A 12,381-nucleotide genomic window follows, 5' to 3' on the forward strand; every position below is an offset into this window, starting at 1 on the left:
GAAGTAGTGTGTATTAAGCAAGCTTTGGTAGCCATCGAGGCTCTGGGAATATCCAATGGGATAGAAAAGAGAATTTCGAGCAATGGGTGCACCATGTGAATAGTCCTTGATGTGGGAGTATAAAGAGGTAACAATAAAGAATGTTGTTCAGAGAAAGGTGCTCTAAAGGGGTACAAAAACTGCCCCTGAGTAGCACTCGGGGAGCAAAAGAGGTTTATGAGTCTGGCACAAGTGCTCAGGATGGATTGGAGGGAGGTGAGTTTATACAGTGGGACTTACAGCAGTCTATGAGGGATACAAATAAGCAATTTAAGACTAGTTTCATTGTCTTAAGTGGGGAGAGTAGAATGTTCCTAAGTTGATGGGGGAAGGGTTTTGTGAGAAGCAGGATGTGGGGAGTGAATATTGACGCCAGATATGTCATATTCATCACTTTATACCACCCAGACAGACACTCACACCAGAATAAAAGAAGCAAAACACAAGCTGATTAAAAGCACGGTTTTATTTTAATTCAGAGAACGGACTCAGTGTTTTAGAAATACTGGAACGATACAAATGCACGAGTCACCTAAACATAAGGGTTTAAAAGGAATAAGCTCGGACTATGGTTCATCCAATAAAATTAAGGGTTTTCCCGTTCACTTTGAGCCATAAATTAACCTGGAGCTATTCCTTGTGGGATTTTGTATTTACACCATTGCCTCTCCAGAAAACAAGCAGAAACAAGGGAGCATATCCAGGATTATCATATACTGCAAAAATGTGACAGCTTCACGTAAAAACGCCGGACACTGAAAAACAGCAAAGAGAAATCTTACGGAGAGGCCTTTTGTCAGTGATATCTTCTAGATGCGCAATATAAAAATAACAGCTTCTGCATTTAACATATACAATATATACAATTATTATTTGAACAATTAAATTAGAGCTGGATTTATTTAAAAGGCTACATTATAAATAACTTGCAGCAAGATATACTACATTTAGCTTGGTGTAAAGGTTCTCTAGGAAATACTATATTCAAAGATGATTAAGGCAATGGCACAAGGGCAGATTCCAAGTGGTTTGTTCCTGCAGTGATTAGTGGGCGGGAACCAAATGCTCGGAATCCTCCCGTGTGCCATTGTCCTTAATGTTTACCATCTGCATGTGCATAGCAATAGGCCAAACATCACAACCTGTGTGCAAAAATGGACACTTTGCAGAGATCTGAGCAATAAGTCTGAGCACCACAAAAGAAATGGAACCTTCCATGTCACCTGGGGGACTTAAAACTTGTCCTGCAGATAAAGAATCTTGCTTGACTTACTATTTAGTTCTAAGCTTCTTTATCAGAATAAATGTGTACTAGGTGATTCAATCGAAAGATGCTGGGAGAGAGTGGGCTGTCTACAAGTCTACACAAAGTTATTTATTAAAGTCCGAATGCCAAAAATTCGAAAAAAAATCGTTTTTTTTTACTATAAAATTTGAATTTTTAGTGGAAAAAAAAACCTAGAATTTTTCGCGATTTATTTTCCCCCAAGGCTGCTAAAAGTCTGAATCCGAAAATACTCCAACTCCAAGCTGTAAGTCGGGGTCCTGTAGAAGTCAATGGCAAAGGTCTCGTTTAAAATTTGAAGATATCATGGTCTGCCCTGAGTTTCGTTCAAAAATCTGAAAAAAAATCGGGGTTCTTGAGTGATTTCAGGGGGGAAAAAAATGTTTCGGGCATAAAACCCAAAAAAGTAGTGTATATTTTTCGCAAAAACCCCGTATTTTTCTAGTTTTATTCTGAACCGATTTTATTGAGTTTTTTCAGTAATACATAAGGTCAAATTGTGGATTCTAGTTTTGTCGGAATTTTTTTTACTTAAAAAATCAGAAAAAAAAAATCAGATTTTGATATATAACCCCCTAAGTGTTTAAGATAAGTAAAATCAGATTGCCAACAATGCATGTGGAAATCAGTCCAATATTCCAAGCAAATTAATATAAATCAAGGGAAAATAAACCATACTGATGTGTAAATTCAGACGCTGAATTACAAACACTAGAACAATATAAAAAAAAGAAAGTGAATTAAGGAATTTGTCATTTGAGTCAACAGTGGACACAAGTAGTGGGGTCTTCTGCAAAATGGAAATCATATGCTGGCAAGACTAATGTTCACTACAGAACTGTGCCCTATGGAATAAAACATCAAGCCTTAATGTAAACCTGTGACCCAACGCCTTAAATCTGATTTTCATTGTAAACACCACCGGGATTTGTTTGACACATTGGCAAACGCATTTCACAAATGGATAAAGTACAAAAAAGAAAAAAAAACTTTTTGTTCTGTTTTGGGCTGATGATGTAAATACACAGTTTTCATAGGAATTTAAATGATCAGGAATGATCCGGCAAACAAAATTCTTAGGAAATAATGCAGTTTTTGCCTTTGTGCCCCTTTTTCTTCTTGGATTTAGAGGTCCTTTGACTAAACTGAGAACTGGATAGTGCATTTGTTGGACTACATAAGTCATCGGAAAAATACTGATATCTCTGTGGCCGGGGCTTAGGAATAGGCTGGCCAAGAAAATAGCCTTCCTCTTCAGAATCAGAAGAGGATGAGGAACAGGTTGAACACCAAGAATCTTCATCTTCACCGTATAACCCAAGGAATTTATCCACAACTTGGCTGGGCAGTCCAACATTAGAAGCAGCATTTGAGTATTGTCCAAAGAGGTCAGCATTTTGAATATACGCCTGGACCTCGTGAGCAGATTTATTATGAAAAAGTCTCTCATAATCCTCTGCCGTGTAAGATCGTTTCCTTTCTTTCCCAGACGACTTGCTATCAGTCGCAAGATGAAGTGCATTTTCAGAACGTGATTTCCTGCTTTTCCGTCGCCGGTGATGATGATGATGATGAGGCCTCTGGCTTTGCTCTTCAGAGTTGTAAACCCTTCTCCGACTCCTTTCACTCATGGGCGGCCGACGGATTTCTATGCTGCTGTAGTCTCCATTATCAATGACGTCATCTGAAAATTTGACCTGAGGTCTTGTTTGGGATTTAGACCTTTTGAGTGCAGACGTGTGCATTGGCTTTTCCTCTGGAGGTGGCTTTTCCTGGCAAATCTCAGAATTTAAACTTTTCAGAGACTCTGTGCTTCTGTTCAACATGGATGAATTAAGAGTTCCCATATTGCTCATTTTATCAAAATCCCTGGTATTCAGTTCTTGAAAATTCTGGTAGGAAAATAGCGAAGGCCGTGACTTGCTCTCTGCATCCACAGATGCTCCTAAAGATAAACAAATGGCTGAAATTAGCAAAATGTAAAGAGAAATAACAAACACCTACTAAATAATCATTTCTATTTTATATAGGCTAAGTATATCTTAACCAATGGTTGCTTCTACTGCAGTGCTATGTCTCACTTGTTCTGGACTTTAGGTTTGCCGTCTTTTTGGTATAACTATGGTATAAGATTTACATATGTGAGGTATAGGTACCATGTACTATTACTTGTGTGTCATTTTAATGTGATAAACAAATCATTTTTAAGAGGACATAAATATAATGTGCAATATTAGGTAGAACTAGGCTGGAAAACATATTTGGTAGTTATTTGGATGAGACAGACTTGCCATAAAGGGGTTCTCCCCACCAATTCAAGCAACTTAACGGAAAATTTCACTGGATGATCATGTGATTTGATCCTTGGATCATTTCAACGGTTAAATTCCAATGAAGTACCATGTATAAGACTATTAATATCAACTTTTAAAATGAACATTCTCTGCATTATTTTGCTTCTTTAAGTAAATGCAACACATATCAATTAAATAGTCATATCTGTTTTTATGGCAAACAAGAATGCAATCATAAGGACAGTAAGTAAGAACACTCTACCTGTTATATTAGACAGTGCTAAAGAATCCATAGAGTCACAGATGTTCTCATTCTGCGGTTTCAGATTATTTGACAAACATTCCAAGGAACGTTTATACCATGGCATCTTCTCATGCATGTAACCTGAAGCTCCGTGATCCATATCCAGTTCTTGTAGCTTTCGGCTGCTAGCAGGACCAGGGTGGCTCCCATATGCAGAATCTCCAAGTCCATCCTGGGACTGGGCCCAGTACATGTCACTCTGATATTTTTTACTGGCTAAACTTTGATTACGGTTGTTCCTTTGTAAATCATTTTTGCCTTTAATATTCTCAGACATCCAGTGATCATTAGATCTGTTATCCTCAGGTGGCTGCTGAAACAGACCCTTTTCTCCAAATTTAAGAAGCAACTGAGTCATGTAATCATCATGTTCAGCCCATTCTTCGTGGTCCTCTGCAGTCTCCTGCTCATCTCTTGCTTTCCAAGTGTCATTATCAAAACCTGCTCCCTGCCTTGACATACTGAGATCATCCATCTTCCTAGACAGAGTATCGTCAGCATTGCCAAACATTCCTGGGAACTTGTAATTTACAGCAGGAGATAATAGCAGAGATTGTCTACACTGATCTGCAGATCTACTACTCTTGCCCATCCGTACACTTCTTCTGGATTCTCTTGATCTTGCAGACTGAAAGGCCGAGTCAGAAGAGTCCGATGCATGCACATCCTCTCCCAAACTGCATGCCTTGCAGCAATAAATCCGCCCCTTTTTGGGCAAGAAAGGGCAACCCAAAAGAGAAACTTTACACTGCGCACAAGAAAAACATGTCTCTGTAGCATGCCAGTGTTGCCCATCGTAGGTCATTTGTGCGTGATCCACTCCTGAGAAAAAAAAAAAAAAACATTGTCAAGAATATATGCAGTAGTATTCTTACACTTGTCCTACTAAAACAAATATGCCTGCTAAAATTTAAATCTATGAACATGGGAAAAAATCAACGCAGGAGCTGCTGAAGAAATAGTCATAAGAAAACTTATACACCTGAAATGACATTAGAGAACACTATTTACCTATATGTTCCCCACAGGATTCACAGTACTCTGCGTAATGAGATTCAAAGCAACCGCAGCAAAATGGGCGACCATCTTTCATGATGTATCTCTGGCCCCCGAGCACGGTTTCACACTCGTAGCAACAGAAATGGTTCATGTGCCAGTGGCGACCTTCAGCTTCAGTGCACTCATCTGCAAATATTATCTGCAATGTGAGAAAAAGAAACTTTATTAATATAGAATGGACCAACTTGCATTCAGATCTAGTCTATTAGGTTTCTCAATCATAAAAGAGACTTCAACTCAATATCAGAAGAGCTAAAGGGATACTGTCATGGGAAAATGTTTTTTAAATCAGTTAATAGTGTGGCTGCTCCAGCAGAATTCTACACTGAAATCCATTTCTCAAAAGAGCAAACAGATTTTTTTATATTTAATTTTGAAATCTGACATGGGGCTAGACATATTGTCAGTTTCCCAGCTGCCCCCAGTCATGCGACTTGTGCTCTGATAAACTTCAGTCACTCTTTACTGCTGTACTGCAAGTTGGAGTGATATCATCCCTCCCTTTCCCAGCTCCCTAAAAATAAAACAACGGGATGGTAACCGGATAGCAGCTCCCTAACATAAGATAACAACTGTCTGGTAGATCTAAGAACAGCACTTCATAGTAAAATCCAGGTTCCACTGAAATCACATGACCAGGCAAAATGAACTGAGATGGCTGCCTACACACCAATATTACAACAACAACAAAAAAACACTCTTGTTGGTTCAGGAATTAGATTTTATATTGTAGAGTGAATTATTTGCAGTGTAATTTAGAAATACAAACTATCTTAAAAATCATGACAGAACCCCTTAATTTTTTAAATGACCTGCTCACTTTCCTACCCCTAAGCAGAAAGTAAGAATACCTTGCTTGCAGCTGTGTAAAGCTCCTTCCACTCCAGGAAGAACAGAATGTACCATCAATATCGGCAGCAAAGGCAACGCCTAACTGTAAATGTATTTATCACATTGATTTATCCTAGGCACACAATGCTGGCGCACAGATGTCAGAGGCTATGTATTATAATGTAAAGGACAGAATGCTGGAGGTCTGACTTTATTTTATCTTTTCTGTGCCAAAGCAATGGCAACACGTAGTGCAACAAAAACTGTAAAACTTGTATGAAAAGCATGAAAAAGATGTATCCAATGAAGAGCCCTTATAGGGCGACCATAAATCCTAAACACTAAATGTACTTAATAATTGGTTCATAAAATACAATATGTCTTAATATGGTACAGTGGCCCTCAGCAAATCCAGATGGAAAGAACATGAAAGCTTGGGACATATTTTACCTCATCGCAAGCTGAGCATCTTGGCTTAAGTAGTTCCGCATGGTGCCTTCCGCAGTGTATTTTTCCATCTTGGTAGAAGTAGATTAGATCAACAAGTAACTCATTACATGTAGAACAAACAAAGCATGATGGGTGCCAGCACACCCCCGGGCCAGCTCTTGAAACAAAAATTGCGACTTCACCTCCATTAATCTTCTCTCCGCACTTGAAAGAAAAATGAAACAAAACCTTTAGCACGTTTTACCTTACCATACATGGGCCGATTGCTGCCATATTTGTTACCACTTTCATTAAAGGAAAATGTCGATATAAAACATGCAAAGAAAACTAAACATCCTAACCCTTAATAATTCAAGGCTAAAACTAAACACTAATTAATTATATTTAAAGGTGCCATTTAAACTTGGAGTCATTTTATTAAAACGAGCCTCTCGATCCTGCTGTGAATGCAGTAAGAGCCACTAAAGCTTATGTTTGATTTTCTTTTGTATCTGAAATTCACAGAATTCACAACTAATTTCTTGTGCTGCTTTAGTCACTTAATTTAGAGTTTATTAGCTACCTTCTATGAAGTGGTTACCAAACCTGCACATTGTTTCAGCATTGCCTAAGGGCCTTTCTGCTGACTGAAAATGCCCCAAATCACCTCCTGTAGTTTCAATTTAAGGTGGCCATACACTAAACGAGCAGATCTTAACCTGATATGGGTGATATCTGGTGAATACAAATGTTCGGCCCTGGGGCCGAACGATCGGATTACAATGCTACAAATGGGCGCCGACGGGTTGCAGAACCGCAACAACTAGCCGATGCGGTCCTGGATCTTACAAAAAAATCAAACTTGACCGAGCGATATCTGGCAGATTTTTGGCCCGATATCGCCCCCACACATGGACAGATAAACTGCCGAATTGGTCCATGTATGGCCACCTTAACTTGAATGGGAAACACCTGAATGTGCATATTGCCCTATGATGTCAAAAGGGTTGCCACCTGTCTGGATTTCACCCGGACAGCCCGGTTTTTGGAAGGGCTGCCCAGGTGAAAAGTTCCTGTCGGGATTTCCAAATTAGGAAATCCGGAGAGGACATCGAAGTGAATGACATAACGATCAGCCAATAGCTGATCACCACATCATCAGTCCTGCCCCCGACGTCAACCCCTATTTTCACAAAAAAAAAGTAGCAATCTTAGATGTCAAGCACCTAAAACCACCCACCTCCCGCAGGAGGCAATTTCAGGCACTTTTGAGCCTGTTGAGAAGCACCATACCTTCAGCCTAGGGGGGTAGTAATAAAAGGTGCAAGATCTAATCACCTATAGCAGCCAATCAACAGGTAGCATGGACTGGTCAACTGAGTACAGTTAAACATCTTATGCACCTGAGCACCTGCCTTCTACTACATACCGTGGCTGTTTGACTATAACCATCTATATCATCTACAGCGATCTTGTAGTATAAACCCCTTACAAGAAATCAGAAAAAAACAAGTAAAATATTCTATTATCTTTCTGCAGAAGTTGCACACCAACCAGCACCTACCTTTTCACACGTCGCATGCATCACAGCCCGTGATAACATTTTAATATTTCCTCTGCCAAGGGCCTCCTTTTTGCGTTGTGCACTAAACATCTGTAATTCCTTCTTCTCTTCTTCACTCAATGACTGACAATATCGCACCTACAAGCATAAGAGCATTTTTGTGAAAAAAAAAAACAAATAAAAGAATCACAGGTCAAATGCAAACAATTTATTTGCGGCTACCAGCGCCTCTCAAATAGTTTAGTGTAAACAGCTGACCAGTAAAATAGCATATTGTTAGGATAACCGGAAGGAAAAGTTTAGCAGTACACCAGATTTAAGGGAACAAAAGCAAACCGTTATTTTAATGATAGCAACTGCTTAAAAGATGTTTGCTATTCTAACACAACTGGCCCACATTAAACCCAGGAATTTAAACAATCCCCGTTACTAGAAGGTAGCAGCAAACACAATAAAATGGTTTACATGGAGATTCTAAAAATGGCTGCACCACAAAAACCGGAGAACGTGACAATAGACTAAAAATATCCCAACAAAAAATGTAATAACAAGCACAGAGAATGTGTATTTGGAAATTTTACAAAGAACTGAATTGCAGGAAATCCATTCCCGGTGGTGCAATTTTAAGTATAATAGAAATGCACCAATCTTGCCCTTCTATTGGTCAGCACAGTGGAATATTTTGGCGCATAATAGCAATAATAATACGTTCAGAATGAAACCTTTTTAAAGGACCTTGTGCAAAGCTATGCTCAAGATAAACTTACCTCATTGTCATGTGGAGGAAGTTGGTACAAGAGTTGTTTGATCCTATATTTCTCACCAACACTATTTACATAGGGGATTTTCTCTTCAGGCAGGCAAGCGAAGTATAACTGGACCTGAATAAATGTTAAGGACAGCCTGTTAATTACAACGTGGCACCGGGCAAGTGAGATACAATCATGATACATCATACAAACATGGACGGCAGAGACCCACAACAGCAGAGGTTTACAGTGAAATGTACATTAGTCTATAGCCGTTTGTGCTGATTTAACAAACACTGCATGAGCAAAGTCAGAAGCTACATGCTCAAGAGTTTACACCCAGCTGCTGAATTGCTCCTGAGGAATGCAACTCTCAGTGGCTATTATTGGGGTATCATAAATTATTCACATTTAATGCTGCTATTATGTCCACCTCTTCCAGAACTGGTCATCAAGCCATTGGACATTCCACCCAGGACTGTATACAATTACCTTTGCCAACATGTGAAACTAGCCAGGGAATGGCCCTTTAAACAAGTTGAATTTGCTTGGTGCATTTTACACATTGGTGAGACAAAAGCTGCTTTGTAAACTCCTGCTGGTAGATTCACCCTAAGCTTCAACTTTCATTGCCTCCATCTGAGCTTTTTACAGAAAAGCCAGACTCAACTTCTTAGAAGAGGTCACACTGCAACGTGTTTTTACCAGCTGCACATTTCACTTCCAAGGGATGCAAGAGCTATGCCAGCTGCTGTGCCAAATACACCTTCATCTGCACCAACTGCTCCTGCTGATTAAACTGCTTAACTAATAAGTCTAGAGAAAATTACTGAAAGCAGTCTTCTTGAACTGGAAATAGATTTATACCCAATAGAAATAAAACTAATAATGAATATGCCACAACCCTCCCAATAAGTGAAATAAAAGGGAAATTTGGGTGTGATTTATCATTTTTGGCACTCCGATGTTAAACTACAAGTCCTGTCCAGATGGAAAATATCACAGCTGAGTAGTGATGAGTTAATTTATTCACCATTCATGGATTTGCGGCGAAATTGCACATTTTTTCAACATGTTTTTTGCGGCAAATTTTTCCGCTGTGAATTTCCGCTGCAAAGAAACGCCCATTGACTTTAATGCATTTGGAGAAAAAAAGTCACCATAAGAAAAAACGCCCATTGACTAATGCATTAGGACAAAAAAGTTGCCATTAGAAAAAACACCCACTGACTAAAACATTAGGACAAAAATTGACTTTAATGCATTTGGAGCGAGAAAAATTATTATGCACATAAAAAATTGTCGCACATAAAAATGCTCATTGATTTCAAAGAGTTTCACTGATTTTTTTTTTTGCAGTTTCGCAAATTTTTCGGCTAGCGAAACAGGACAGATTCACTCATCACTACAGGCGAGTTGTGCAGCAACAATGTGAAGGATACTATTCTACATAACCATTTCCTCCCTGTCACAAGGACCCACAAAAATAGCTTCCAGTGTGTCTTTACTTATTTATTGATTTTTGGCCAACTGTACCTGTTCGAGCCGAAGACCTGGAGGAACCCATGTGTATTCTTCCATGGCACAACCAGAGTCATCATCTGAAGTGGAACTTCGCTGACACCCAAATGTAAGCTTGTTAACCTTCTGATCCATTTCCAAAGGCATGTATAAGGTTGTTATGGGTCGTTCCAGCTCATTAATTGCTCTGGGGAAAAATAAATGATGCCATTAAATGTGATGCTAAATCCAGCTAATTTGAGGATTCTTGAGCAGAAACACACATTTATTTCAAATCTACCAATGCAATGCACCGCAATGGAAACTTGTTTTGTAAGCTTCTATTGTGTTGCAGTTACACTTCTTTCAATGTAAATAGACGCAGAACCAAAAAATTCCTACATTTACTACTACTGAGAAAGAAAGGAGATATTTGTATACCATTACCCACAATTCATAGACAGAGGTTAGTGTTTTTTTTTAATCTTTGTGTGGAGTTGGTGGTCATTATCCACAGTAAATCTCCTAAACTTTCCAAACCTCTAGGCCGCCTCTAATATGTGATCAGATAAAAACTACTTCCTTTTCCCAGGATCACTAATGCAATCGTCATTTTGGGGTTCTAGCAGAATAAATGCAAAATAAAATAGAGTTTGTCCATGAAGAATGTGACCTTTTGGCCCTCTATAATAATAGACCACTCTGCTGCCTCTTCAACTGCTCAGCGTTAAACAAACTCCTCTACAACAGGTGCTCAACTACTGGCCTCAGCTACAAGCACTTGCTTTCCAACAGTCCTGGAAGAAATCTACAGCACTTACAAGATATAGCATGCAATCAACAATGTCTTATAGAGGTGTATTCCAAATAAACAAAGTCCTAAGTTCTGGAAGACTTTAAAGGACAACTAATTTGCTGGTTATATGTTGACTCAACTTTGTGCATAGTTTATTCTTGCCTCTCTCTAAGTCTTTTGCATGCGTCTGGCTCTACCCAAGGGTTCTGCTGCTGCTAATGGAGTAGCAAAGTACTACTCCTATTAAAAATACAATATTTATTTGTGAATATTAGAAAAACTATCCACTGTCTTTAGCAAATGTTTTCCCATTCCATTTCCACCCTTCCACTCAAGGACAAACAAATCACATAAATTCATCACACTATTATTTGCACTGTTAAAGCTTATTCTTTGTTTACAGGAATTTCTGTCAAATATACCATAGACGTAGTCATAGATACATGGCACAATTAAATGCAAGTTTAAAGTGTTTAAGACAAACCCTACTGTTAAATCAATAAGAGGGTGTGCTGAAAGGTCTACAAACAGACAATTTATTTTTCTGATTACAGAGCAGATCTCACGTATACATCTAGGTGGGCTGGTCTGATGAGAGTGGTCATTGGGCACAAAACAGATATTCACAAAATAATTTAAAAGAATCTGCACTTTCTCCACCAAAAACTCTAGAACATTCAAAATACCAAACGCAGTTTCATGCAGATCTAATGCTGGAGGCAGCCACTTGGCGGGGAATTAACACTCCACTGTGAAACATTCTGAAGCTTCAGGGGAGTCACAAAGAAGGTCTTATCCATGTGAAACATGATGGTTTCCCCAGGCTGAAACATTAGCATCCACATACACTAAACACACTGTGATTCATGTATAATAGCAGAGTTGTGCCCACAGCTGCAGGTCAAGGCTTGTGTTTTTAGAGACTTTTTAGCTTACTCTACACATTGAGGACCTAATGAGCACATCAAAATGATCACACACCACATTTGGGGCATATATATCAAAGGTCGAATTTCGAGTTTATGTGAATTTTTTTTTTTTAACTGTAATAAATTCGAATATACTCAAATAGGAGGTTATTAAAGAAAAAACTTGAACGTTGAACGAATATTACCAACCCAAAAACTCGAATTTCAATTGAATCGAATTCGACTAAACTCGAATTGAGTTTTTTTCTCCTAAAAAAAACTCGAATGTCAGGAAGGCTATTAAAGGAATTGTTCAGTGTAAAAATAAAAACTGGGTAAATAGATATGCTGTGCAAAATAAAAAATGTTTCTAATATAGTTAGTTAGCCAAAAATGTAATGTATAAAGGCTGGAGTGATTTGATGTATAACATGTCAGTCAGATCACTACTTCCTGCTTTTCAGCTCTCTTGGTTTACACTGACTGGTTGCCCTGGTTACCAGGCAGTAACCAATCAGAGACTTGAGGGGGGGCCACATGGGTCATATCTGTTGCTTTTGAATCTGAGCTGAATGCTGAGGATCAATTACAAACTCACTGAACAGAAATGTACCATGTGGCCC

The 12,381-nt window shown here is 38.8% G+C and overlaps 1 protein-coding gene across 2 annotated transcripts in view; it reads right to left on the reverse strand.

Annotated features, from left to right (window-relative positions):
• Nucleotides 1–487: 487 nt before the first annotated feature.
• The window catches only part of prickle1.S (prickle planar cell polarity protein 1 S homeolog), a 64,054-nt gene continuing 52,160 nt past the window's right edge, over nt 488–12,381 (reverse strand). For both annotated transcript variants that reach the window (XM_018254155.2, NM_001088688.1), the window contains 7 exon segments: nt 10,091–10,262; nt 8,573–8,686; nt 7,806–7,943; nt 6,263–6,466; nt 4,934–5,120; nt 3,881–4,744; nt 488–3,269 (listed from right to left, as the gene is read on the reverse strand). In XM_018254155.2, coding sequence (XP_018109644.1) covers nt 2,401–3,269; nt 3,881–4,744; nt 4,934–5,120; nt 6,263–6,466; nt 7,806–7,943; nt 8,573–8,686; nt 10,091–10,222 — 2,508 coding nt within the window. In that variant the 5' untranslated portion in view covers nt 10,223–10,262 and the 3' untranslated portion in view covers nt 488–2,400.

The sequence above is a fragment of the Xenopus laevis genome, chromosome 3S (genome assembly GCF_017654675.1).
Source record: "Xenopus laevis strain J_2021 chromosome 3S, Xenopus_laevis_v10.1, whole genome shotgun sequence".
NCBI classification, from domain to species: Eukaryota; Metazoa; Chordata; class Amphibia; order Anura; family Pipidae; genus Xenopus; species Xenopus laevis.